General features: G+C 39.2%; 2 protein-coding genes across 3 annotated transcripts; one reads left to right on the plus strand and one right to left on the minus strand.

Annotated features, from left to right (window-relative positions):
* Nucleotides 1-866: 866 nt before the first annotated feature.
* On the plus strand, nt 867-14,298 carry edaradd (EDAR-associated death domain). 2 transcript variants are annotated; one of them, XM_018678892.2, is made up of 6 exons: nt 867-1,063; nt 8,086-8,144; nt 8,576-8,618; nt 9,308-9,381; nt 12,157-12,205; nt 12,539-14,298. In XM_018678892.2, the coding sequence occupies exons 1-6, from the start codon at nt 1,006-1,008 to the stop codon at nt 12,925-12,927; spliced, it is 672 nt and encodes a 223-aa protein (XP_018534408.1). In that variant the 5' UTR covers nt 867-1,005; the 3' UTR covers nt 12,928-14,298. The 2 variants fall into 2 exon arrangements, with proteins under 2 accessions (XP_018534408.1, XP_018534409.1); XM_018678893.2 differs by having other exon boundaries at nt 9,311-9,381.
* Nucleotides 14,299-16,104: 1,806 nt separating this feature from the next.
* Nucleotides 16,105-23,588, minus strand: si:ch211-125o16.4 (neuroblast differentiation-associated protein AHNAK). The gene is made up of 5 exons (XM_051076773.1): nt 23,483-23,588; nt 21,353-21,443; nt 21,045-21,165; nt 20,748-20,924; nt 16,105-20,603 (listed from the first exon to the last, which is right to left on the minus strand). Exon 5 carries the CDS (start codon nt 20,601-20,603, stop codon nt 16,497-16,499), a length of 4,107 nt encoding a protein of 1,368 aa, XP_050932730.1. The 5' UTR covers nt 20,748-20,924; nt 21,045-21,165; nt 21,353-21,443; nt 23,483-23,588; the 3' UTR covers nt 16,105-16,496.
* Nucleotides 23,589-24,211: the final 623 nt, after the last annotated feature.

Below are 24,211 nucleotides of genomic sequence, written 5' to 3' on the forward strand. Positions count from 1 at the left end.
TTTGTTGAGACTCGACATATTCAAAAATATGTGGACAATTATACATTACACTGAATCAAAGTGGCAAGAATAAAAGATCTGTGTTTTCAGTGCGTGTGTGGGAGTTCCTGCGACCTGTTCCTAATCATATGTCACAGTTTATGTTTATTGCATCTTAACAGTTTTCTCTCAATGGAAGAATGTATTGAAGAGTCAGGAACAGTTTAAAGCTGCACTGATTAATATTTTTATATTACTATAGAACTAATTATTGTATGTGTTGTGAAAGGACATGCTTGTAGTGACAAAGCCACAGAAAATCTGTTGCCTACAGGTCTCCTCAACATTTAGTCTTTTTTAACTCATTGATCTGGTTTTACTTCTTGCAGCTGTTTGGTTCAGTCTCATTCTGTCATTTTGTTGTCTCAAAAAAGTTTTAATAAATCCACTGTATACAAAGTTAGCATCTAGCTGGTGGAGCATTCAACAGCTGAAGAGACAGATATCTTTCAATGAGCAGTTCTTTACAAGCACATTCACCATAACTACCTTATGACATAATAATATGTTATGTTTACAGTTAGTTCAGCTTCATTTAAGTGGTAAAAAAAAAAAAAAAAAAAATACAGGTGAATGTTATTTCATTGGTATACAATACAATATAAAGTGAAAAATATGAGCTAAAAACATCGTCTTCATTAACAGGCAGCCAATCAGTACATTCTCACACTTTATCATTTAATTGTCAGTCAAAATTACTTATTACTGTTGCCGGACTATTTCGGTATAACGAGTCCGGCAGTTGTCGCCTTTTAACGACTTCCGACATGGAGAGTTTGAATTTACGTGGGGACATTGAAGGCAGCATTGATCCTGCCACCTTTTCATCACTGAGGTGTTTGGGTAGTGTGAGCCGCCGCTGGGCTGGCGTTAGTACCTGTTTATCTCAGAGTGGAGAATAACAGTCTGTTTTTAACCCTACACTTTACACCGAGAGCTCGGTCTCATCCTGACTTATTCTCCTGCATGGGAGACGTCTCGGCTTCAAACATGAGCACTTTGCGGGAGTGTAAGGAACCATTTGGTAAGTTAAGTATTCTCTTATTTTCATAGACTGGCTCCATGTTAGTTAACTTGTTTAGTATGTTACAGTAGCAAGGGTTTTATTGAAAACATTTATTTAACATTGTCTTAACTAACAATGTAAAGTGTAACTCTAACCCTAAACTGATCTTATCACATTATGTTTCAACGTTTTTGTTTCAACGACCAAAATATACGTTTTGCTATTTAAAATGCTGAATTTGATCGGATTTAGCTTAATAGAACATTTGTAATTCGTCTTAACTCATTTTAGCACCGTTGGTTTGTGGTGAAACAGCAAGTGTTTCCTGGTTAGCCTGCAACCACAACTAAGAAACTTTCCACAATTTAAAAATTCCCGCTAATAATGGAAAAACCGTTACCCTTTACACACTGATATTTGCTACCCAGTACCTATTTATAATTGTGTGACCTTCAGGTCCTCAGAGACTGATTTGAAATGAACATTTAGAGTAACGATATGACAGAAATGGGGCCATGTCTTGCAGGGGACAGATATTCGGGATCAGACTGCAGTTTGTCTTTTCCTTCATTGTTCAGTGGTAGTGAGCTGTCTCAACTTCAACCAACATTTAGGTTGTTAGGTTGTGAAAAATCCCCTTTGGCTGGTGATTATCCTCCTCCACTGAGACGTTTTGTGTTGCAAGAACCTTGTATAGATAATTTATTGTTCTGTAATCGCAGATGATTTACTAAGACCTCAGATGAGCTGAAAATCTCGATTAAAAAGACAAAGCCAGTGTCACAGTGGAGGAGGACAAATAAAGGGAGTTTACACAACATGGAAACCGTGCCATGGGCAGGAGTTTACAGAGATCAAAAGTGCAAATTTCCCCCCACTTATTTACTCGTCAGCAAATAAATATGGAAAATGTGTTACGTTGTTTCAAAGCCTTCTACCCTGCTGCCATATATGCACTGTGATGTAGAATATTAAGTTCCTTCAGCTCACCTTTTGCCTGAAGATGGTGAAATTTTGAGACGTTTAATCTAAAAACTAAATATCCTAAAAATTTATATATGTATGTGATCAGAGTGTGTGAAATCCTCCTCAGGTCATCAATCGTCCACATTCTCAGAAATATTAGCCTTTATCAACAGTGCATTATTATTCTCTCCTAAACACTTAAACACTAGGGGGTTGAGGAGGGAGGGCATTGTCTACATATGATCAGTAATTCACATGATTCATCAGCAACACAGATATGAACATATAGTTGTACACTACTTTGTATTCCATTCTTGTTTTCAGTGACAGTCGTTAACATAAGAATCTCTAACACTCACTCTCCAATGTCCAGTTGTTTTTGATGAGAGCCACATTCACTGGTTTCTGTAGTAAATTTACATTTAAATACACTGTATGTATATTTACATCATGCTCTATACTCACCATCAGGTACCCATCAAAGTAATTTGACTTCCCAGTACCTGCTGTCTGAGCTCTGAAGTAAAGATGATCTCATGGCATGTGTATGTGTACATGTACTACTGACAGCCAGCTGTGTAATTTCCTTTAGATTCAAGTGTGACCAGCTTAGTTTTTTCTGCCTGCACTCTGTGTTTGACACAAGATAATGAACATGTGTTTAGTCACAGTGTAGGTTAATGGCTGTTTGTCCTATATGATCCAAGGATACACTGTAGTTCCCTTTACCATTCCTAAACTGTAATTTAGAGCCAATCTTGAGTAAATCTATAAGCTGAGGGAGGATGTGGAGTTTTAGTTCAGTTAAGAGGTAAGAGGTTGTATCTGTGTTTAAACTGGATGACTTCAAGATGGTTCAGTGACTTTATCAATTTTTTTTGTAAATGTATTTAATCTGTTTTCGTTATGTGGACACCATTATGAAAAGGTTAATGTAACAACAAACATTCTATCATTATTATCAAGCAGCAGTAGTAGTGGTAGAGTTACCAACAGTATCCAGCCCCCTTTAAGTCATGCTCATGTTTCAGCCTTCACACTTCACCTTTTCAGCACAATGGCTGGAAAGTGTTGAACTTGACTTAAATAGCTTTGTGCCTTCGGGTCTAAAGTTTGACCAATATTTAAGAAGGTAGCACTAATGGAGATGTTTGGTTCAAGGTTGATCTGTCCACTCAAACTTGAGAAAAGTTTTTTCGATGGGCTCTCTAGGTGTTTTGAAAATCTGTTCACCCAAATTACACAAAAGGTTTTGTGGGTTGAGTTACTTTTCACGTTGGAATGAATTCTTGATAAACAATAGAATATTCTTCCATCCAGCATTTCTGTGCATCGTCTTCCACTGTAGCAGGGATTGCCAGACATGATTCGTAAGCACAGGTTTTGGTTTTGGTTTTGGTCTCTGTGTATACACAATGGTACCAATCTGGCAACCACATTGTTGACAACAACCATGGCCCACAGTTACTGCACCTGGCTGCTGTTTGTCAAAGAAGTTGAATAGTCTCAGAAAGAAAGTAAATAAGACCTTTAAGACTGGGTTCTTCACCTAGTCAGTTGTAAAAATAGTCTGAGATACTACAGTACTTTAAACTGTTAGATGTGATGCAATTGTTTTATGTAACTCTGATCAGGGAGAAACATCTATTTTAACTGGGTGATGTGTCACTAGATATCAACATTACAATCTAATCATAGGCAGCTCATTAATATGTACACACATTGTGAAAGACACACCAACCACCTTCTATCAGTTATGTTACATGAATAGCAGAGAGTTTGTGTAAGGAGTGTGTGTGTGTGTGTGTGTGTGTGTGTGTGTGTGTGTGTGTGTGTGTGTGTGTGTATGTGTGTGTAGCTGCTCTCAGTCTAGACTTCACTGTGGCCTGAGTCAGGTATTGACATGCCATTCACCTCTATTCATGTGAAGAGGCGAACCCATGACAAAGCAAACGGGCTGCTAAACAGGCTGCTGAGATACTGTGCTTTGTCTTTTCATGGGTGGTCAAAATGGAAAAAAGATGGGTTCACCTGCATGGAATTATGGCTCTAAGCAATGTATTATGATGTGGTTTATATTTCATCTCTTGAACTTTATCCAGAGCATGCAGTTACATGCCCCTGCATTCCCTGAGAGGGAGAAACAATGCTCAACTGATCTGGGGTTCAACTTACACTTGATAATTGGGTGACTGGCTGTAAGTCCTAATACTTAATGCTCTGTATTTAAAGGGGAATACCACCCAGGGATGCACTGGTAGTTTTGCATGTTTGAGCAGATTAACCACAAATTGCATATATTTATATCCCTACACCATTTTACAAAAAACTTTTAGATGGATAACCTACACTTACGTGAGATCGATAACTCATTGCAGTACGCAGTTTCTCATTTTATCTTTACATTTTTGTGCTGTAAAATGCGCAAGCTTTGACATCTTTGGAAACTCTTTGTGGTGCTTTCAACATCTTTTAAGATGAAAAGATTAAAGACAAGAAATGTACTGTTGTTCAGACAGAGTTTTTATCTTTGCTTCTGCCTGGCAACAGCTGCAATCCCTGTTTTGACCTAATTCAGTCTGAGGAAATTCTGGATTTTCTAAGTTAGATTTGAAGGGAGTAAAGGCACAAGTCAGTGTCTCAAAGGAATTATATTCACATGGAACAATTTTGTACCTCACGATTTACCATTGTCCAATGCCAGTGTTCAGTATCAACATCAGATGAAACATGCCATTTATGTGGTGAGGTGGAAAATTAGGGTGTGGAGGTTGGAGTGGTGGATGTGCATGTAGTGTGCCAGCTGGAACTGGAACCACAACTTTTCACAAACCTTAACCAGAATGTAGTTGCTGTGTGCAGATAGAGTAGCAAGAGATTCTTTTTAAGATATTGGCATGAGACGAAAGTTCTAGTTTTGCAAAACTGTCCAATATTGACATTTTTCTCTGGCAGCAAGGGTCTGATCATCAGGATGAGCATTTATAGAGTCTGGTGTCATTTGCAATGAAAATTGGTGATGGCAACTTATAAAACCTGGCAACTTATAAAACCTGCAAAGAAGTGGACCAAGCAAATTTAATCCCATGCCTTGTTCTGAAACCAGACTGAAATGGTGGTCTGCTTTGGAAAATGGTCAGTGTTGATGTCAAGAAGGCTGATGATATGGTAAGTCCTTTAAAGAGCTCTGGCACTGTAGTATGAAATTTCTCTAATAATATAATTATGAGGGTGGTTTGAATTAGTGCTGTCACAGGATGAAAAAAAAAACAGAAAATAAAAGTCGTAGTAGGTTCAACATGAATATTTTCAACATTATTTTGGTTCCATGCTCAAATACTCTATAACTAGTTACTTTCTAAAAATAGAGAGACTGAACACAACATGGAAGTGCAACATGTCAACATTTCCTAGTAGTCATCTGTGGGCTGGCCTACAGAACCTGTGGTGATGGGGATTTACCCTTCACTTCCCCTCTCGTGGATTACACTGTCACCTTCCTGTGGTCTCTTCTTTTAGAAAGTGACGACATTTAATTCCATGATGAGAAATCTGTCATCAGTGCTAGACATAACAGTTGAGATACACACATGTTGAGTTATTGGCAGCACCATAAAGTGTAAAAATGGACCTGCAGTACGTGGTGGATTGACCACTCACTTCTCTCATTTGCTAAGACTTTATGATAATGATCTTGGGAAATCCCTGGAATGTCACAAAGATTTGTCTGAATGTTTGAATAATAAGATACTTTACAGACCTCTTACATTTTTTCTATTTACTCTTTATTTGTTGTTGTTTCATGTATACTGCTTAGGTGTTTTTGCACTGATGAGTTTTGATGTCAGACGTTGTACAGGGGACTTTACGTGTGTGTGTTTGTGTGAAGTGTCATACTGATGCACATAAGCCTCCACAGATCAGTGTTTGTGTCGTGTCGGTGCTCATATATGTGGGAGGCTGTAGGTGACAATCATCTTCTCCTTCATCATTTTAACCTTTAAGTCGCGTTTCGAAACCTGGATGTGGATATAGTTGCGATATATCCACTGGAGCAAATGTGAGTGAACGCTTATTTAGGAAATGCAGTAGGATGAAGTGTTTTTGAATTTTGCAATAAATTATAATGTAAAAAAGTTTGTCAAGGTATATGTGTATCTTTGTTTGGTAGTTGAGGGTTACAGATATACACCATTATATATACCATTAATACACCATTCATAACATTATGACCACTGGTATGTGTCAAAGTGAATTACTTTGACACATACCACCCACCTAAACATCATTGTAGACCAAGCACAGCCCCCCATGGCAACAGCACTCCCCAATTGCAGGATCCTCCCCCAGAAATGTCTCAAGGAACATGACAAAGAGCCCAAGGTGTTGACCTGGCCTCCAAACTCCCCTCAGATTGTTATGTGGGGAGTCTGGAGGCTCTTTGTCATGTTCCTCAAGATATTTCTGAGCAGTTTTTGTGTTGTGGTGGGAGCATTTTCCTGCTGGGGGAGGCCCCTGCCCCTGGGGAGTGTCATTGTCATGGGGAGGGGTATGCTTGGTCTACAATAATGTTTAGGTGGGTGGTATGTGTCAAAGTAACATCCAGTTCAATGAAGGTTTCCCAGTAGGACGTTGTGTTGTAATACAATGATCAATGTAATTCACTTCACCTGTCAGTGGTCATAATGTTATGGCTGATCAGTGTACATTAAGTTTTGTTTTTACTTAACTTGCAGCTTAAATCCACAACCAATAAAAGTATGTGGTGAACAACATAACTGACAACAATTTAATCTTGTGTTTGTGTGAAAATGTGTTGATAATGTATACTTTAATTTTTTAAAAAGCCTCAGTGATTTCCTAAAACAGCAAACATTACTTGCACAGGAGGAAGTACTGCATTTGTTAGGTACTATTTTTGCAGAAGGCTAACCAACATTTGGTGATTTAGTGAGTCTTTCTAGCAGCAGGACACACTACTCTGTGCTCTGTGGCACAGAGCAGTACAGTATATCAGACAATATTAGTCTGCAGGATTAATTCACTGTTGGTTTGTTGACAATGGGAAATACAGAATATTAACAGACACAGAACACCACTAGTGAGGCCATGGAGAAATGTTTCAGTGATCTGGTATGAATCACCTGAGCAGTACTCAGTATTTTACTTTACACTAGGAATCTATGGAAGATACTCCTTGTGCCAGAATCCACACTTTGTATTAAAATAAACCGGGCTAACGCACATGTTTACATGTGGCTGGTTTCACTCTGTCTGTGACCTGCGTACATGACTGCTCTATACACTCAGCTGAACAACACCTTGAAAGCTGCGTGTAGGAAATGGCCTGCTAACACCTGAACACTTAATCCTAATTCTAGTTTCCCATGCAAATGAAAGTTTCATCGTCATAGACTGTAACCCAAGAAAGCAGTTCTTTATTTAGAGCCCTTTGGATACAATGGCTTTACAGTGATGTAGACTGATGAAGGCCCACATAGCCCTGTCCAGGTATTTTCTGGAGCTGAAAAGCTGCCTTTGTGCTGCTGTCCCAACTCATCTGTGAATGTGCTTGTTAAAAATATTCCTTTTCAGTGCTGAGGGTATTTGATTTAAGAGTTTTCCAAGTTGGTGCTGAACAGTATTTTCATTGTTTCTGAGAAGCTTTCATGCACTATTACAAGCTCTTCTGCTTTATTCAGGGATGTGGCGCAAGATAAACACCTCACTTTATATTCGGCAGGACTATTTTAGCTTGTAAAAGAACAGTGTCATGACACAAACTACCATAATGTCATTGAAAAGTCTTCATAACACGGTTACTGAGAAATTAGGTTACCACAGAGTTTAGCTCATTTAAATGATCATGGTGTGTCATTACTTCCCAGTTTTAGTGCCTGTTTTAACATGTCCAAACTACACATACTCACATACCACAAAATGCTTGTTGGCTGGAGGATGTGGCTTTTCTGTGAATTTCTTTGGTGGATCTGATATGTAGTGCAAGTGGATGAAATGAGTAGAGGCAACAACATATGTTCACAATACTGAAACCTCTTCCTTTTTTGTAACAGACAGAATCAGCTCTGAACCCGTGGAGGACACAGACACCACCAGCTTTGTGGCAGAAATTGTGAGCACCTCTTCTTTCTTCTTTGCTCCAGTCATGTGTTTCTTTAACTGTCTCATTGTCTCGACCTGTCCTCTATCCAGTTTGCTTTGTGCTGATTTCTCATTGTTCTTCTTTAGAAAGCTGAGTTTCACAGTAATCTGCTAAGAAATGTACCATAACTGAACACACTGTGCTGTGATTGCTAGAGCCTGAGGGCTTATTGAGGAACAAGTTGTAGCAGGCTGTTCCCTCTCTGTGTACACAAGGGAGTTATTTTCCTCCAAAGCTACAGACTGATCTTGATCGTTGCCACAGTCATGTACAGACTGAATGTAAAGCTGCTGCAAAGAAAGTTGACAGAGCAGGAAAAAAATGTGTTTCTCAAGTTTTTCTTTTTAGCTTTAATTGTTTTATTTTCTCATATTATCATGTCTCCCTTGTCTCTCCCACAGTCCTTGGAGGCCAATTATCCAGTGCAAGTGACAGATCGTCATGGTAAATAAGAGTCAAAGCACAATGCAGGGATACACCTATTTCTATCAGCATTCATTGATTCATATCAAATAAAAGGTGGTACTTTTATCTGCAGTTGCCTCAGAAATTTTTTGGACACCTTTACTTTTTGAAAACTTCATTGTGATGTAGATTTAAGTTAATAAAAGTACAATACTGCCCATCAATCTACACTCACTAACCCATAATTGATTAAATTGCGAGGTCTGAATACTTTCTACACAGTACGTAATCATCTGCTGTTGCTTCCATGGAAGTGTAGAGTTTCATTGACTATAACTTGACAGCAATCTAAAAACTGGACGCAAAAATAGGTAAGAAAAAAAACTATTTAAAAAAGCTAAAAATAGGTATGACTTATTGTACTGATAGTATTGGAGTATCATTCAAGCTGACTGGTTGATTTAAACAGAGATGAAAACAAACATATCACATGCAAATAGAAAAGAAACCCGCAGATAAACATGTCAGAGCGACCCCCGTGCGTGTTTGCCTACAAGGTGGAATATTTCAAGACAACAGACAAATGTGGAGTTCACTGTTTTATCATCTCCAGTTTAAGCCTGTACTGTCTCCTGTGAAAAATGTTCAGAATTTTCAGTGATAAATGTATACCTGCAGTGTTTTGTTTTATAAATCAGAATACAATAATGACACTAATGTGTCTCCAGCAGATGCTGTGACACTCCACCTGAGCTCCATGCCCTCTGGATACCTGAGTCCTTCCTCCAACAGAATAAGACAGGTCAGTGTTCCCTCCATTGATGCACATGTGCGTACACAACCTGTATGTTTGAAAAATAAGGTCTACCCCTATCATCACCTTTTATAGAAACTCAGTGCTACAAGTGCTATCACTCGTCACTGAATATATATGGATTTACACAGAATTATGTAAGTTTACTTTAGTTTACTTTAGTTTCACTTTGTCACTTGCCCCCTTGTGCTGATTTCCTTCTTTCTCTTTCTTACACATCAGGTAGTTTTTGGGTATTTGGTGTAGAACTTTTTCGGTGTAGACCAACTACTACATAACCATGAACATGTAATATAGCCTATCAAGCAAAATGTGATGGTCTTTTACCCAGAGATGACATCGCAGTAACATCACTCATTTAAATGGCCACAACTCTGCAGTCATGAGTCACTTGAAAACATTACACAATGCATCCTTTTACAAATACTGTGGACAGCATTGGGGCATTCTCCAAAAATTGCCACCATCAACCAGTCAGCAGTCACCATCAATGCTACACATGTCTTGATGTAGATCTGGATCTAAATGCAGATTAAAACTACCAGATGTAGAGAATGATATGCCCCTTGGCAGAGGTACACACTCTGTGTGTGCTTTCTAATTTAAGCTGTGAAGATACAGGATGTGGCTTTGTCCCACTGAACTAGAAGGTGCAGCTGTGAGTATTGCTAATAACAGAGCAGGAACACAGAGGATATAAAGAGTGTTAACGTCATTTTCTGTTATGCAACTTTCTAAAAGACAACATTGCATGCATCAACAAAACATGCAACAAAACATGCATCATAAGGAAAAGGTTTGAATTGAAGAAGAGAAGGATTTGTCCATGCCTGTCTGTCCAACAGTAAAATGTATACATCCCTCCAGGTAGTGTCTGGATTCTCTGTCTGGTCTTCATGTACTGTAGTATTCAATGCAGCTTTTGTCGAGACATGTTGAACTTGCAGAAGCCAGGGAAAAAGCATTACACAGTTTGAAGTGCATAAGTTGTATAAGAGGAGACTGTACCTCCCCCAAGCATACTGGAGAAAGGCACAGCTGTGGCTCAAGACACTGTCCAATATAGCATGACCACATCATACTAAGACTGTATACAGTTAGTATGGAAAACAACCAATTTATCCAGTTGATTGACCGGAAACATCAAAAGTTTTTGTGGAACTATCTAAATTTAGAACACAAAAAGTAATGGAAATTTGTGTTTGGTAGATTATTTCTTTGTTGTAACAATGCTTCTTGGCAATAAATCTTATACAGTTGGAAAGCCTGTTTATAACCCTTTTAAATGGTGCCACATTTGTAAGGAAGATGCTTCTGTGGGATGAACAGCAGAGCTGAGTATGTGGGTTGCGCTCATGAAAAATTTGCCAAATCTTCTCTGCCAACACCATTTAGCTTATTCTACTCCACTGACTCTTTTTTGGTGTTTGGTGGATTGGATGATTGAAGTTTGAAGAAACAAGACATATTGGCAATTTAACAATTTATTCATTTAACAAACAGCAGCCTCAGTAGCGTGTGGAATAACCATACACAGCCACAACAGCCTGGCACCTCCTCCTCATGCTAGTCACCAGCCTGGTCACACATTGCTATGGCATGGCATCCCATTCTTCAACCAGCATTTGTCGCAAGTCAGCCAATTCTCCACTCCCAAATTCTGGAGGTAGTCTCTGGTAAACCCTGCTCTGTGGGGGCGAGCGTTGTCATCTTGGAGGATAGAGGTCGGTCCCAGACTGTGGAGATATGGGATAGCCACTGGTTGCAGAATCTCATCTCGATATCTTTCTGCATTGAGATTGCTTCCAATGATGACAAGCCTCGTTTTTCCAGTGAGGGAGATGCCGGCCCACAACATCGTACTGCCTCCACCAAAAGATGTTACTCTATCGGTGCAGCAATCAGCATAGCATTCTCCGCATCTTCTCCACACTTTGATCCTACGATCCAACTGCCGTAGGCAGAATCTGGACTCATCGCTGAACATAATGTTCCTCCACATGCTCAGGTTCCAGTGCACGTGTTGCCGACACCAGCGCAAACGGGCCTGACAGTGAAGGGCAGTCATAGCAGGCCTCCTGGCAGCCCTGTGAGACCAGAAGCTCAAAATAAGAGTCAATAGCAACAGCAATATAAGCTGTTTGGCATTGGCAGAGGAGATTTGGCTAATTTTTCATGGGCATAACCCACGTACTCAGCTCTGCTGATTTATTGCCAAGAAGCATTGTTACAACAAAGAAATAATCTACTTTACTTTCCTTACTTTTTGTGCTAAGTTTAGTAAATTCTGCAGCAGAAAAGTGTAAACCACAAGTGTAAACAACAGGAAATTTAAGCAGCCGTTGGTGCAGGACTTGGTACCAGCAAAAATATAACTACAGAGAAAGGCTAAAGGCTTTCATTAAACCCAACATTTGGGAAAACTTGAGACATCAAAGTATATCGCTAATTAGCAAATACTAGCATATCTGCTACACATCAGTATATTAGCGTTGTTGTCATGGGCCTGTTAGCATACTGGAATTAGCATTTAGCTCAAAGCTGTAGATCTTTAGGTATTTATCTCACTGAATTAGCCAAACCACTTTCCTGGAAATGTCATCATAGCACATTTCCAGGAACTATGATGACACACATATAATTCATATACTGTATGTAAAATGATATATAACTTGTTAGTGTTTTGACTTTTTACTGCAGATGTGTTATAACCAATGCTAATAATTGTTTTATGAATAATTGTTTTGTGTGTCTGTGTTGCAGCCAGTTGAAGATGTTGAAGAGTGCAGCTGCCCAACATCTACTTCACCAGGTAAATCCTCTCTTATAGTGAGAGGAACGTTACTAAATCCATCTGCATGCAAGTTGTCACAGTTTGGGTTCAGGGCTTTGAGGGATAGGACCCAAAAAGCAGACAACCATAAGTCCTGGGGAGTTCATGACATGACATGGGGACAAGTGGGAAGTTGGTATGCACCTTAGACCAGTAGGCCACAGGAAGGCAGATAGTAACTGAGCAAATGAATGATGAAATGAATTCAATTCATATCTACTATCTTTTAAATTTGATGTTGATGTACTGTTATTTATGATGCACATGCTCTCTTAAGCTAACTCCATCTTCCTTGTCCATTTCTGAGTTCAGACTACCCCAAAGAACTGCAGTTACTAAACAGCCCCTGTGAGAAATGCTGCTGCCCTGCACCTCCTCCCAAGATCAGTGACCTCATGAATGACAAAGATCTCCTGGACTTACTGCGGCTCAAACTGGATCCAAACCACTGCACCATCAAAAACTGGAAGAACTTTGCAAGCCGCTGGGGGATGAGCTATGACGAACTGACCCTGCTGGAGCACCGGACCCAGGGCTCCTTGTCCCACAGCCCCACCCAGGAGTTCCTGCTGCGCTACAACCAGAAAACGGTCACTGAGCTCACTGAACTTTGCCGCATCTACCAGCGCATTGATGTACTGAGGCTGCTGCAGAGCTGGATAGAGAAAGACTGGCCGTCACGGTGGCAACAGACTCATTAACCAGTTTGACTCTGTATATTTATCCTCTCTGTTTTTTTCTCTGTCACGATTGTATTTGTTAGGAATTTCTTCTTCGTGAGCTTGAATACACATTTTTTTGTAACTTTAGTAAGAACCATAGCAAGTGGTCTTAAGAAAAGGTAAAATATTTACCAAAACTGGGAACTTCCTGTAGAGAATGTCGACATCATTTGGTCTTTCAGGTAGCACAGTATCTTACAGACAGTACAGCCCTGGAACACATTTTAGCCAATCTACTGGCATAGCAACTAATAAGTCCATGGTCAATGAATCTCTCGTGATTCCCCTAACTTTTTCTCTAATGCCACCAGCAGGTTGAAGTTTTCAATTATCTAAGGAAATACTTCAACATGTACTTGGCACATTGGTACAAAATACAGTACACACATTCATGGTTCTCAGATAATGTATCCTAATGATTCAGATGGTCCTTTGACTCTTTGTCTAATATTGCCACAAAGTTTGAACTATTAGGATGGATGTAAACGTTTAGGCCTCCTTTTTCCTCATCTTGAAATTTGTTTTGCTTGTCTGCACGGTATTTTAGTGGTAAATGAGAAGAATACAGTGCACAGGTTGGAGGAGAGGCACAAACACAGGAGATTCACTGAAATTAGGCAGCATAAAGAGAAATGTTGGTATTTGGTGGAAAATGTGCTGTAGGCTTTTTCATTAGAAATAGATGTCTCAGAACCACATGTCTCTGACACGTCACTTTGAGGCTAGTCTGATGATTTTATCAAGAAAACCAAATGATAGCAATGGTAGAATTCTGCTTAAAATGAAAATAAAAATAAAAGATAAAATAATTCTGTGTTAAACACTGGAATGTTGGTAAATCAGTCTGCATTTATCTATAAATGAGTAATTCTTACAGTATGTTGTTTGTAGCTGCTTCATAGTGTATGAACTGCTTCTACCCCAGTTCATTAAATCCCTATGGCCATCTGAAGGCAGTAGAACACATACTGTATATTGATAAATCTATCTTGTGTGACACCTGGCTGCTGCAATATAACATAAAATACAACACCCATCAGGCAGGTTATGTATTGTGTTGTTTAAGTGGAAGATTATCAGACCTCATCAGTCCTGTGTGTCCTTGCTTCCTTTCCAACTTTCTTTTCAACAAAAGTAGCATTTCATGTTTTATTCTTGAAATGCATGACAATGCAGATGTTGTTGTACATTTTACATTTTATGATGTGACTGATTATCACGTGAGATACAGTCGAAATAAAACAGAAATAGTGTTGGATTGGTGTGATCATGGGATCAGCTTCATCAACTTTTATTATTAGTTATTTCTACCAGCAATGTACAAGCCAAATAAAAATCCATACCATCTGCCTCTGGCTGCAGATTTGAAGTGCTGTGTGTTCAGACTGTACTGACAACAATATAATTTCCAGTATAAACCTCTTCACAACTTTTGAGCTGTTGTCATGCATCACTGTGATTCCATCCATCCATTGTGTATACCACTTATCTGTTAAGGGTCGCAGGTGGGGCTAGAGCCTATGCCAGCTGTAATAGGGCGAGAGGCGGGGTACACCCTGTATGGATCACCAGTCCATACAGACAAACAACCACACTCACATTCACATCTATGGGCAATTTAGAGTCACCAAATAACCTATGCTGCATGTCTTTGGACTGTGGGAGGAAGCCGGAGTACCCAGAGAGAACCCACGCTAGAATGGAGAAAACATCAACACATTAAAGCCCTGGGCCCGAACCGGGGCTCGAACCTGGAACCTTCTTGCTGTGAGGCAAGTGCTAACCACTACCACACGCATCACTGTGATTGTCTCAGCTATTTCAGTGTGATGAGACCAGTGATGAGTGAAACTATTAATCACCGCATCCTCCAATGTATATTCCAGAGGTCTCAGCCAGTCATTTCACATTTTGTGCTGCTACACCTACATGAACCAAAATAGCAGATGTGCCCTGACACACCCACATAGCTTGTGCGCCAAAGACTTACGCTGTGCGCATGTGCAGTTAAAATAAATGTGCATCTGACTGGATGTGTGTATAACAAACAAAGCACAAAAGCAGTGGCAGATTATTTATTTTTATTAAATAATTAGTTGTAGTTTTGGCAGTAATACTCACACACGCACCATGTTAGTGTTTATGTACCTCACTACATTTGAGTAATAACCACATTGGCCATTGTCTTATTTACTGTTGTTCTATTGTTGCTTCTAGTGGAAAGGAGTATGGGAAACACCAGAACAAATACAGATAGGTCAGCAAGTATAATAATTCTTTTACAGATATCTTCCTAATTTGGTCTGACCAAACAAAATATTCTACAAAACATTATAATTGTTAAATTTGCAAACTAAAAGTACAGTAAAACTGTACAATGCTCTTCAGTGTTATTTGTCATTTATTTTATTTTTTTTGTTTGTTTTGTTTTTTTGTTTTTTTTTTTGATTGTTTGTTTGTTTTTGGAAGAAATAACTTTTCTGCATTGTACTTGTTTTCTCATAGTGAAATAAACATGTCAAATGCTGTAAAAGCCTTTATCAATTTTAAAGGACATTAAGTAGTAATTTCAAGTTCAAAGGCCCCTGTCTGTTAAATACATACACAGTTATGACAGACCTTTTAAAATAAGAACTCTAATGATATTTTCACCTATATTTATTAGTAACACTTTATCCAAAAGGGCTATCATAAAGAACTATGTAATTTCAGGACTGATAACAGGGAAAACAGTGTGTTCAATTGGTACATGTGTTCAACTGCACAAAATGTCTCAATAATTGAAGGTAATGAACAAGAAATTGATATAAAAGAAAATTTATGGACAGTAAATTTAAATTTATATATATATATATATATATATATATATATATATGTTTGTGTGTGTGTGTGTGTGTGTGTGTGTGTGTGTGTATAAAGAAGATTTATATATATTATATAATAAATTATAATAAATTGATATTTATTTGGGGAACTTGAGCTTTTATAATTATATTATTCCCACTTTCCTGGTAATTAGTATCTTTTTTTCTACAGAGCTTTTTAGAAACTTCTTAGAAATTTAGAGGTGTTGAGAGTGAATGGCTGTAAAGCAACCAACAAGTCATTAGTTTAACTATTTTCGCCCTTATATATTAGGAGAGAATTACAAACATACTGAATATACTGAGTTATTTATTGAACAAAAACAGTTAAACAGTTACATTCACTCATACTGACATTGACTTATCTTAAGATTTTTTAGATAAAGTAATACAATTCTCAGAAAAAAATGTGATCGCATGCAATACTGAGGCAGTTATTTAATAATAATAAGTAACATACTTCCTAATTAATAATGTTTAGAAAAAAGCTCATATAAATAACAGGAATATACACACAGTTTATAAAAACAAGTTCCTTCAATTGGCAACCCAGAGTTAGAAGGAAGGATGGAGGATACTGCAGCCGGCATTATTTGTATAAAACTGTAGCAGGAGTAAATTAAACAATTAACTTCTCTTTTGTATGTATTTACAATGTTTCTTAACTGAAGCTTTATGTAAGAATCAGTCAGCATCTGAATCCTTGACATTAAGGACAAGCATATTGGAGAGGCTCAATGACAATTTGTCATTTTCATCCAATGTCGAAATTTCAGGGGCTGACAATCCCAGCACAGACTCTGGCTTCTCTACTTTAAAGGTACCTCCTCTCACCAAAGAGGAATCTTCTGCTTCTGCAGAGGCACTGACATCAAGACTTGGGGCAGCAAGCTTCAGATCAATACTTTTCGCTTCGGTCGGTGAGGCATTAGCTGAGGGTGCTTTTTCCTTTGCCATTTTCAGTCTCTCCATAATGTCAATTTTTTCTCCTGCTTTTGATGTTGCATTTACTATTGGCAAGCGGATCCCCTTGCTGACGACATAATCCTTTTCTTCTGTGTCAGGTTTGGATAAGCCCAAGGTATCACCAATTCCTCCACAGCCATCAATGCTATTTCTGGGCAGTCTGTGGAATTTGAATACAGGAACCTCCATATCAGCATTTGGCACATCAGTTTCAGAGTCATTACCACTTCCCTCTTCATCAGCACCTGAACCAGACTTTAATCCCCATTTGAAGGGCCATCTCAGCTTACTTTTTGGAGAGCCTTTAACTTCAGCATCTGCCTCACCTGTGAAATCCAGTTCAGGTGTGTTAAGGTTTGTCTTCACTTCAGGAGCAGAGACGCTGACATCAGGTGAACTAATCCCTCCTTCAACACTGGGAGCTTTGACCTTCACATCAGGTGAGACATCAAGATCTGCACTGGCATTAACTTCTGGAGATTTTATTTTAGACCCCGAAAATCCAAATTTTGGAAACTTGAAATGTGGCATTTTGGATTTTTCAAGATTAGCATCTATACTTGGAGCTTTCACATCTACATCAGGTCCTTTGATATCTCCCTCTAAATTTGCCGCATTTAGGTCTATTGCAGGGACAGAGATGTTAGTATCTGCTGTAGTCGTGTCTAGGTTGACTTTGGGTGCCTCAATTCCAGCCTCAACTGAAGGATGAACACTGGGAACATCTACTTCAGGACTTGAAAGACCAAGTTTTGGAAACTTGAAATGAGGCAATTTAAAGTCACCCACATGAGAATCAAGACCTAGATCTGGTGTTTTCAACTGTGCATCGGGTCCTTTGATGTCTGCTTTGGGCAGGTTGATATCTACATTTGGAGCTTTCTGTGTGACATCAGGTGCTTCCAGTTCAACTTTTGGCAATGTGGTGTCTATGTTTGGTGTTGAGAGGTTTCCATCAATTTTTGGTGAAGATAGGCTGAGATCTGCTTTTGGTAGATCCAGATGTGGTCCCTTTACATCAGCCTTGGGCAAAGTAAGGTCCCCTTCTGGGCCGTTAATCTTTGGGGCAGAAAGATTGAAGTCTGGTAAATCAACATTAGTTTTGGGGAGTGAAAGGTCAATATCTGTCTTAAGATCAGTATCCAGATCAGCCATTGCTGATTTAAGATCTACATCAGGAACAGAGACTTCTGGAGTCTTAAGCTCTGCATCTGGTACCTGAGCCTTTGGTCCTCCAAAGTTAAATTTTGGCATTTTGAATGTGGGCATCTTTAATTTTCCAGAAGGAGCATCAATGTCAATGTCTGCTGTTTTAAGGTCTGGTCCTTTCAGGTCTGCTTTGGGCAGGCTCAAATCTGGAGCATCAAGGTCACCTTCAATTTTGGGGGCTGAAAGATTCAAGTCTGGTGCTTTTAGATTAACATCAGGGGCTGTTAGATCTGCTTTAGGTAGCTTTGCATCTACATCAGGAAGGGATAGATCCAGATCTGGACTCCTGAGGTCAGCATCAGCGTCAAGGCTAGGTCCTTTTACCCTTGGCCCAGATAAGCCAAACTTTGGAAGTTTTATTTTGGGGAGCTTGAATTTTCCTGCTGAGGCATCAACCTCTGGAGCATCAAGGTCTACATCAGGGCCTTTGAGATCAGTTTTTGGTAAATTAATGCCAAGATCTGGTGTATCAAGACTGCCTTCAATGTTTGGTGCAGACAAGGAGAGATCTGGTGCATTTATGTCTACATTTGGTGCATCCACATCAACTTTCGGTAAGTCAAGACTGGGATCAATGTCTGGTGCTTTTAAATCAGCATCCAATTCAGGACCCTTAACTTTTGTCCCTTTGAATTTAGGTAGTTTGATTTTAGGTAACTTCCATTTTCCATCAGGTGAGTCAAGTTCAAGATCTGGACCATTAAGATCCACATTTGGACCTCTGACATCAGCATTAGGCATGCTGACACTTAGGTCTGGAGCATCTATTCCACCCTCAATGTTTGGTACACTCAAATCCACATCAGGCCCCTTGAGGTCCACATCTGGTACCTTCACATCAGCATTAATGTCAGCCTTTGGACCCTTCAGTGTGCCAAATTTGGATTTCTTTAATGTGAACCATTTGAATTTCCCAGATGGGCCTTCAACATCTGGTCCATCAACTTCTAACTTGGGGCTTTCCAGGTCAGCTTTTGGTACGTCTAGATTTACATCTGGTGCATTTATCTCACCATCAAGCTTTGGACCTGAAAGATTCAAGTCAGGGACAGCAACAGAATCTAGATCCACATCTGGACCATTAACCTTAGCATCTGGGGCTGACCATTTAAACTTTTTAAGAGTGGGCCATTTGAACTTTCCAGATGGAGCTTCAATGTCTGCATTTGGTGCTTTAACATCAACATCAGCTTTGGGTAAATTCAGGTCAACATCAGGTGTATTGATCTCACAATCAGTTTTTGGAACTGAGAGATCAACATCTGGTGTGCTCAGATCTGCATTAAGATCCATATCAGCTTTGGGGCCATGAAGTTTGGGTTTTTTCCACTTAAGGTGGGGCCAGTTAATTTTCCCTGATGGAGCATCAATGTCAAGATCTGGACCCTGAACATCTACATCAGGGCCTTTAAGGTCAGCTTTTGGAAGACTCAGCTCAGCACTGGGTGCATCAATGTCACCTTCAATCTTTGGACTTGAGAGGTTTAGATCAGGTGTGTTTAGGTCAGTGTCTATGTCTAAGTCTGCTTTTGGGCCCTGAAGTCTGGGCTTCTTCCATTTAAGATGAGGCCAGTTGATTTTACCAGATGGAGCTTCTGCATCAATATCTGGGGTTTTCATATGCAGATTAGGGCTTTCAAGGTCTGCCTTTGGCAGATTAATGTCAACATCTGGGGAACTTATCCCACCCTCCACTTTTGGAAGGGACAGATCAACATCTTGCGTGTTCAGGTTTGCATCTAAGTCCAGATCAGCTTTTGGGCCATGTAGATTTGGTTTCTTCCACTTTAAATGAGGCCAGTTGATTTTACCAGATGGAGCATCAATATCAAGATCTGGGGTTTGAGCATTTACATCTGGGCCTTTGATTTCAGCTTTGGGCAAGTTAATGTCAACATCTGGTGTGCCCAGATCCCCATCGATCTTTGGTGTAGAGAGGTTGACATCAGGTGCAGACAAGTCAGCATTTAAGTTGGCATCGGGGCCTTTAACTTTGGGACTTTTCCATTTTAGATGGGGCCACTTGATTTTACCTGAGACTGGCTCAATGTCAGCATTTGGGGCTTCTAATTTTACATCAGGACCATTCAGATCCACTTTTGGCCCACTCAGGTCTAAATCTGGACTTTTAAGGTCTAAGTTGGGGGTTGACAGGTTAAGGTCTGGTGTCTCTAGACTTCCACTGACAGGGAGAGCTACATCTCCAGAAACATTTGATTTTGGTGTTTTGACCTCAGGTAGACCGAAGTCTGGCATTGTGAATTTTGGAACCTTGTATTTTATGGTGTCTGTCTTGATTTCCGGTTTCTTGATGTCCAGTGAGGCACTGGGAGTGTTGAGCTGGGGAGTCGAGACACTGACATCAGGTGCTTTGAGGGTGCCATCTAGATCTCCATTTATATCTGGTCCAGTCAGTCCCAGGGAAGGCATTGTGACACCAGCATTAGCTGAAGGCTTATTTATACTGAGACTAGGAAGGTCTCCATTAAGAGTGGGACCACTTATTCCACCCCCCAATCCCTGTGTAGCATTTAGCTTTCCACTCAGGTCATCAAGGGAAACATTTGGTGCCTCAGCAGATGCATTTAGTGACAGATCCTTCTTTAGGTCAGGCATCTGTTGGTGATGAAATGATAAACAATGTAGGTTAACATACACTTTAGCACTAAATACAAAACATCATTTAAAGAAGACTCTGTTGTGTATATATATATATATATATATATATATATATATATTGCCTGGGGTTATGACATCTACCTCTGCAGAGTCTTTGAGACGTAATCCCAAGGAGTCAAGGCCTGCTCTGGCACCCAGCTTCCTTCTTTGTCAGAACCTTCATGTTGTTGTCATACGGCTCCAAGACCCTCAGGATGTTTAGCACTTCATTTTTGTTGAGGTGGTCTAGGTGTATAGTGGCTGCAACAATCTCATCCCCTGCAACAACAAAAAAACTACTCACCAAAACCATTTCAACATATTGATATTTTTTCTCAAATTTCATATGCTGGTTGGACTGTCATAAAACAGCAAGAAATTCATAGGTTTTTCTATTACCTGCTTGCAAGCCACTCTTTGCAGCAATTTTGTCGTCTGTGATTCCTGTAATGATGACTCCTTTCTCTGAGTCATCTAGGAGCAGGCTTTCCGAAAAACTTCTACTCTTGTTGTCTCTGCTCTTTATTTGAAAGTGGTTATAATACACAAAATAAGACAGACTTGTAATATTTTCACACATTTGCACCATAACCTTTGTTATCATCCATCTTTTCAATGTGAATTAAGAATGTCTGCATTTTTTCTGTTTATATCACATATATTTCTACTATATTTCTACTGTTTTTGTGTTAGTCTGTCATACTTACCATCATTTCGTGGCTATATTTACATCCACATATCATGGAATTTATATCAAAATTCAAGAAACCATGGAACTCAAAACCACATCAAAGTTACCTGTAAACACCAGAGAAAAGCAACATTAGTCATGATATTAAAACTTAAATCAGTGGCATAAATACACTATGTACCTTAGGCAAGGTAAGGATGCAGGGAACCAGTGTAGAATTTTAATAAATGATAATTGTTTCAGAAACATTTTTAAGCTAAAGTGAAATCTCCATGTACTGACTCAGACTGATTACTGATTGTTGATATTCTATATTTATGATAAAGTATTGAACTACTGCCAAAAAACAGGTAAACTGCACATGCCTCTATGAATATTTAATTCTAAGACATATTTCTTACATTCGGACCTTATAACTATTTTCCATATTACCATTTGATTTGAATTATGGATTGTTGTCATGTTTAAGGTAACCCACATCATGCCTGTACAAGCTGCCCAAAACCTCTGGTAATTCCTGATATTTGACTTCAGATGAATACATACAGTAGAAGAAGAAGGCAAGAAGACAAGATGGCAGCACAAACAGCACTATAAAAAGTCATATCATGAGTACAATCATAGTTGTAGCCACTCTAAAATCATTCCAACCAACAGTATGTAGCTCATTCTTCTACCCACACACCTGTGCTCAGACTTCTTCACCTGCCTTTAGCAGCTCTTTTTGACCCTGACTGACAGAGAAACGACGCCCACACACTATCACCTCACACTTCAGGAATCCAAAACCTCTGCCAGGTTTGTTCAGGGGAATGTATGCGTCCGAACCAGTCAGTTTGGATGCATTCTGAGTGACACACCACACATGAAACACACACACAAACACATCCACACACACACACACACACACAGCCCTCCCTTCAACCACACCCCAACATTTTCACATGTAAATGCTAATGTTATTCACTTGCAGCATAGTCGCATAGATAAAACCAGAGCAGGCTTTAGGTTTGGTGATGCTTGGTTGGGGAAATAAAGGGAATCAAGGATGTTTTCTTCCACTGGGAACTGTCCCATAATGCTACAAAGCAAATCTGATGTTAAACAGTCAACACCCATCAGTGTTAATGCAACAGTCACAACGTTCCTCTAAAAGCTAATCATGTCCTCAAGTGGAATTAACAACTCAGCAGTCATAACTGTCAGAAACTGAGCAAGTAACTTCACTGTGCAATGAGAGGCCACATGAGAGGCAATTAGAAACCTGTTGACATCAGATTTCCAAGGATACATAGAGTGAGAGCTCAAAATACACATCAGAGATTTAAATAAAAGACATAAAGAAATAAAAGACAGAGGTATAGACAAATTACATTAACTGCATGACAGCCTCAGGCTCTACACATACTTCTCCAAACAAGAAATAAGCAGCAATACTAAGAAAACAGGAAAGGCAGTAGTGAGTGCGGTGTGGTTAATAGGTGTATCCTGTAAAACAGGGTGGCAACATTAAAACTGACACCAGCTGCACAATGTTAACAGCAGGGTGTGAGTCAGATGACCACAGAATTCAACATTTCCTAGCCAGGACAGCAGCACTACCAATTATTTTAATATTGGATATAAAACTTTTTGGATTTAATGTTTTAAATAATAAATGTTTTATTTGAAATCCTCACTTGTTGTTTATGCCAAAAACCACAACACATTGCCAAAGATCTAGACATTGTAGTTTGGCCATGACGTATCAAAACAGCATTTAAAAATCTTTGACTTGTGAATAACTTTGGAGAATATTATAAGACAATATGTACTTCCAACAGATGTCAAGAATATTACTTAACCACTTTTAACTACTCTAATGTTAACTGAAATTCAGTGCATATCCCATCACCAAATCTGAGACACTGAGTTCAAGTTTTTAAGTTTTAAATTAATGTAATTTTCCATCATATTTTTTCCCTAGAACAATTCAACATGATTACCTGAATAACAAAAAGTTAAAAACTCCACCTGTTTAGTATAATACTTGAATTCGAATTCATATTTCATTTTTAAACAACATGTTTTACACAATAGAGGATTTTTATCAATTATCTCATATCAAGCAAAAAGAAGCCACAGACCACATATTTGATGGACTCACCATACACTGCTGCTAAAGACGCTTCCACCTGAGGAAGTCCAGGGAAAGATGTCTCCTCCTTGGAGTATCAGTTCTGCTCTGTCAGGCTGGATGGGCTGGACCTGTCTATAAACTTAAAGCCACCAGGAGAACAGGTTAGGCCGCATCAGCACCGCCTCTCCTAGTGCTCCCTTTCTCCATGCAAGATAGACACACACACACTCCCACACATACACACACCTTAATTTCAAAATATGTCACAGAGAGCAACCTGCAGACCTCTTGGCAGCCGAAACCTGACTAGAAAGCACATGCGAGAAAGACATAGCAGAGGGAAGCACACCACTCCTTAACAGGACTAACCAGGTTTACAAAGAAACAAATGCGCAGCAACTGTCTCACACAAAAACATTTCACTAACTTCATTTTGCTTCTTTGCAAAATGAAGAAACTGATTGTTTGCATTTTTACTTTTACTTTACATTTTCCTAAAATTATTTCTTGATTTATTTTCTGTATACCAGGTCACACTTCAGAGCCAGGTTAGCTGTTTTCCTGTTTCAGTCTATACTAAGCTAAGATAGTGAGATTGGTGAGATTGTTTTGTCAGCTGCTCTGTCCAAGGTCAAGAATGAACTTTTAGCTCTCAACACTGAAAAATGAATGTAGATTTAAGCACAGGCTCTGTTTTCAGTAGGGATGTAGGTGTTGTATAAGAACTTCAGAGCTGATATATATATGTTAACCACA

This window comes from Lates calcarifer, linkage group LG16_LG22, assembly GCF_001640805.2.
Source record: "Lates calcarifer isolate ASB-BC8 linkage group LG16_LG22, TLL_Latcal_v3, whole genome shotgun sequence".
Taxonomy (NCBI): Eukaryota; Metazoa; Chordata; class Actinopteri; family Centropomidae; genus Lates; species Lates calcarifer.